The sequence below is a fragment of the Notothenia coriiceps genome, unplaced genomic scaffold (genome assembly GCF_000735185.1).
Source record: "Notothenia coriiceps isolate Sejong01 unplaced genomic scaffold, NC01 NC01_scaffold00024949, whole genome shotgun sequence".
In the NCBI taxonomy this organism is placed as follows: Eukaryota; Metazoa; Chordata; class Actinopteri; order Perciformes; family Nototheniidae; genus Notothenia; species Notothenia coriiceps.
In genome coordinates this window covers 340-4,746 of record NW_011357650.1, presented here as the reverse complement: position 1 = coordinate 4,746, position 4,407 = coordinate 340, and the positions used below count along the sequence as shown (strand labels likewise).

General features: G+C 39.1%; 1 protein-coding gene across 1 annotated transcript; it reads left to right on the top strand.

Annotated features, from left to right (window-relative positions):
* Positions 1-3,222: 3,222 nt before the first annotated feature.
* Positions 3,223-3,986, top strand: LOC104955884 (amyloid protein-binding protein 2-like). The gene is made up of 4 exons (XM_010783278.1): positions 3,223-3,339; positions 3,451-3,518; positions 3,604-3,709; positions 3,799-3,986. The coding sequence occupies exons 1-4, from the start codon at positions 3,274-3,276 to the stop codon at positions 3,925-3,927; spliced, it is 369 nt and encodes a 122-aa protein (XP_010781580.1). The 5' UTR covers positions 3,223-3,273; the 3' UTR covers positions 3,928-3,986.
* The last annotated feature ends 421 nt before the right edge of the window (positions 3,987-4,407 follow it).

The following is a 4,407-nucleotide window of genomic DNA, read 5'->3' as shown; positions in this document are numbered from 1 at the left end:
ATGGTATAACAGATAAAATAGCTACTCCTTTTTTACATGCCATGAGTGTGGATGAACTACAACGGTAGCTTAGATTAGCCTGATCATTCCAATGTCCATTCAGAAAACAAGCATTTTAAAAGGGTCTGCAGGCACACCTGGCCAAAGCATTAATAAAGAGTTTTTACTCATTTGTATCATCATGTCGATTATTCGGCATCCTTTTGATATTTTTAGTGCAATTAAAACATGGCAAAATGTGTTAATTTTGGGTTCATAAGACTGTATTAAACACGATTTACGAACATATTGCATATTTCTTCTGCATTATTGATTTGGTGTCATGACATGAGACCATTACAATTTCAAGCCCACAAAAAAACTACTCCGTCAACTCTGGCGACCATAGGTTTTTTCACACTGACCTGACACAGCATTCTACAGCCCTGAAGCAGTGGAGGACTTCACTCTGGAGCGTGCACAGCTGCAGGCACGACAAAAACACTTTCTCTGCATCTCCATACCAGCCAGCATCCGACAAGAAGCCACCTAAAATCAGATTGGATTAATCAGATTAATAGAGCTGTCTAGGGTCAGAGGGAAATAGATTTAGCATCGAACTGGTGGGTAAAACATATTATCTTTTTTGAAAATACATAAATACAGATTCTATTCATAACAAATCTCCACCCCAACTGTGTGTAGAAGCAACATATCTGTAGAACCTTATGTAGGAGCTCATCCAAAGCGTTCTAACACCAACAAACATCCAGTTTAACTAAGGTTATATTACAGTGCGAGAAGATGTGAAACTGTCTTATCTGTGGAAAGCAGTTTCAAGCAACTGCTCAACAAGCGAGGATAAGAGGCTTGGCCTGGAGTACCTTTCTTGGATAAGAGCCAACAATTATTTCTGGTGTTGCACTTTTACATGCATGTTTTTGGGATGTGTGTCTAATCTATGTATGTCACAATACCAGAAATGTAGAAGTTCTACTTTGTTTTGTTTAAATACACTTTCTTCCTAAATGGCTTAACAGGTCATAATTCTATTTTCTTAACAATTTTCCATTTCCTTTAAAACGTGTTATTTAAACAACGATTATTTAATACGTTTGGGGGAAATCTAAACCTAATAAGATGACATTTGAACACATCACAATGACGTTATACTTTATCTTTGCCCAAAACTAATCTTCACTGAATGTCAATAGCCCCTTCTGTTTCTGCAAAAAGCTTAAATCCAATAATAACTAGCCATACTCTTTATGATTTCACATGGATTTGTGTTGGTTAAAATCGGATTGGTCATAGTGGGTTTATTGATGAAATAGTGACGTGTGTTGATGAGCAAAATGGAGATAGCCGACAGCAAACAGCATTTTTCAAGGAGATTTGAGCTCCAGGGCAAACAAGCCACATTTGTCTGCTTTTAGGACCGATAAAGATAATATAAATGTTAGCGTTTTTATCTGATTTTAACCCAATGAAAAGGACTTTTTTACATTACATGTCGTTTGTTAGACGCTTTTATCCAAAGCGACTTACATACGTACATTCCGTACTGTGGACAATCCCCACAGGAGCCATTTGGGGTGAAGTGTCTTGCCCAGGGACACAACGACATGCTGACTGCAGTGGGACTCGAACCTGCTATCCCCTAATTCGAAGTCCAGCACACTATCCACTGAGCCACAGCCTCCCTTAGTCCCAATCCCCTGTTACCTTTGGTACTTGTGTTACCTACTGTACCTGCAGTACTGTAGAACCAGTACCAGCATATTTTCAAAGTTTGGGCATTGACTTGGTGTGGAAATAACAGTTCTTGTGCCATCCCTAATCTATTCTACTAAATAGTACATCCATAGTAGTCTTACATGCAGTGGTGTAGTCCAGGGTATACGCAGGTATACGGCGTATACCCACTTATTTTTCAGACAGCATGGCGTATACCCACTTCTCAATCACCGCTGGTGCGCATTATTTAGTAGTGGCTCAATGTCATTTCATAGTACTGTGAAGACTCATGACACAAACCTACTCTGCCTCATATTGGCTAACTCTATGCCTTCGCTGGTTAGATTGGTCAGGTTTTCAGCGCGAGAACTGATGAAAAACCAATCAGAGGCAGAGTAGGGCGGGTCTTAATAAGGGAAAAAAACTGCATATAGACAAATGTTAATTTACTTTCAACTATTTGCCATTACAAAAATTGTATGAACTGTTAAAATGAAGCGAGCCATTCAGACTAAAATTTCCTTTTACAATAAATGTCCTTGTGGAACTACATCGGCCAGCAGCTCAGCTACAGATAGTGAGGCTAGAACACCGGAGCTGTTAGCTGATAGCCCTGTTATCATCAGCCCTGATATCAGCCCAACACCTGCGCTCCCTCCGTCCCCCTCATCCTTTGAAGAGGATGCTGACAGGGAAGGAGATGAAGACGACAATAACGGTGGGTGTCTCACTTCTATATTTTAAGATTTTTGTAACAAATCGTAGCTAGGTAGTCATATATACTTNATACATAATATATATCTGATTTGTGAACAATATTTGAGAGAAATGGTTATTTTGTGTATGTAGAAAATGTTTTAGATCTTTGAGTTCATCTCATGAACATTGTTCATGAGATGAACTCAAAGATCTAAAACATTTTCTACATACACAAAATAACCATTTCTCTCAAATATTGTTCACAAATCAGATATATATTATGTATCATTTAGAGCTGCACAATTTGGAAAGAAATGACTTAATGTGATTATACTGACTGATTTTGGTATTTCGATTATAATAAGCATTATTTAAGGAAACAGTATAATTGAAAATACATTAAAATAATATATTTTTAAGTGGTTTTGTAGTTTCTAGTTTTTTGAAAAGGAGTATTTTTTAGGACAAGTATTTATGAATTCGTTTGAATGTGTTAAACCTGCAGAATACTGTTGTAGTCTAGGATATCTCTGCTGCACCACAACTTAAAGAGGCCCTATTGTGCTTTTTGTGGTTGTCCCTTTCCTGTAGTGCGTTATATATTTTGTTGTGCATGTAAATGGTTTGCAAAGGCTAAAATCCCTGTGTTCCCTACCGAGGGAGTTTCTCTCCCGCACACACACACGCACACACACACACATTGCCATTTCGATATATAAATAAAATGACAATTAGTTGTGCAGCCCTTATATTATTGACACTAAAGGAACTGTTTCGTAGTGTCAGTTTAATGATTTCAATTGACTTACTACATGTCTTTCCTGATTTTTCCAGGCATACCGGTGGTGTATAGAGGCCATGAAGGAAATCACTCCAGGGCTGCCTGTCAAAGTAGTGGTTGATGTCCTCCGGCAAGCTTCTAAGGTTTGTTGTGTTTGTTTAGATTACAAGTTTCTATTGAGTTAGTATTTGGGTTGCTGTGTTTTTGCAGAGAGCAGCTTTCTTCATAGTGTAACGTTTGTCTTTCCGCTGCAGGCCTGTGTGGTGAAGAGAGAGTTCAGGAAAGCCGAGCAGCTGATCAAACATGCAGTGTTTCTAGCGAGGTAACCTGCTGCGTCCTCTAAAGCCTAAACATTATTATTTTCATTTGTTATCATTGATCCTGACTGAATGTTTTGTGTCCTGCAGAGAACATTTTGGCCACAAGCACCCCAAATACTCCGACACGCTTCTAGATTACGGATTTTACTTATTAAACGTAGACAACATATGCCAATCAGTTGCTATATACCAGGTACGTGGGAGGATTAGCAACATGAATGTGTGCATGTTTGCGTGTTATCTATGTTTAATAAATGCCCTTTCTTTTTGTGCAAATCCCAGACGGCGCTGGACATCCGACAGTCTGTGTTCGGGGGGAAGAACATCCACGTTGCCACCGCCCATGAAGACCTTGCCTACTCCTCATATGTGCACCAGTATAGCTCTGGGAAATTTGACAACGCACTGTGAGTACAATAAATCTTACAATAAATCTTACAATAAATCTTACAATCTCACAACTGTTTCTAAGCCAGCTCATTACATTATACATTAGCTCCCTTAGAAATGTAGCACTTGGGTATTACACATACTGTGCTGCTCTGTTTTAAACTCACTGTACGCTATGTATGTTGTGTTGCTTCGTGCTTTGGCAAGTGCCCTCATTGTGTATATCAAAAAGCAATGATCATTTGAATGTGGGGTGTAACAAAGCAGGGTTTCCGTTAGCCGGTAATTACCGGTTTTTAGCTGGTGAAATGTATTAAAAACCGGTAAATTCAAAATGTCCGGTAATAATTAGGGATGTTCCGATCGATTGGCCGCCGATCATTATCGGCCGATATTCACTCTTAATAGTTTGATCGGTGCTCTCTATAAAGGCCGATCAGGAGAGCTGGATCTGATCGATATGGACATAAACGCGAGTGAAGTGTAACCAGACGAGAGAGA

Coding starts and splice junctions, on each gene's coding strand:
- LOC104955884 (XM_010783278.1), top strand. CDS start 3,274: ATGAAGGAAATCACTCCAGGGCTGCCTGTCAAAGTAGTGGTTGATGTC. Junction 3,519..3,603: donor CATGCAGTGTTTCTAGCGAG/GTAACCTGCTGC, acceptor TGTGTCCTGCAG/AGAACATTTTGGCCACAAGC. Junction 3,710..3,798: donor AATCAGTTGCTATATACCAG/GTACGTGGGAGG, acceptor TGCAAATCCCAG/ACGGCGCTGGACATCCGACA.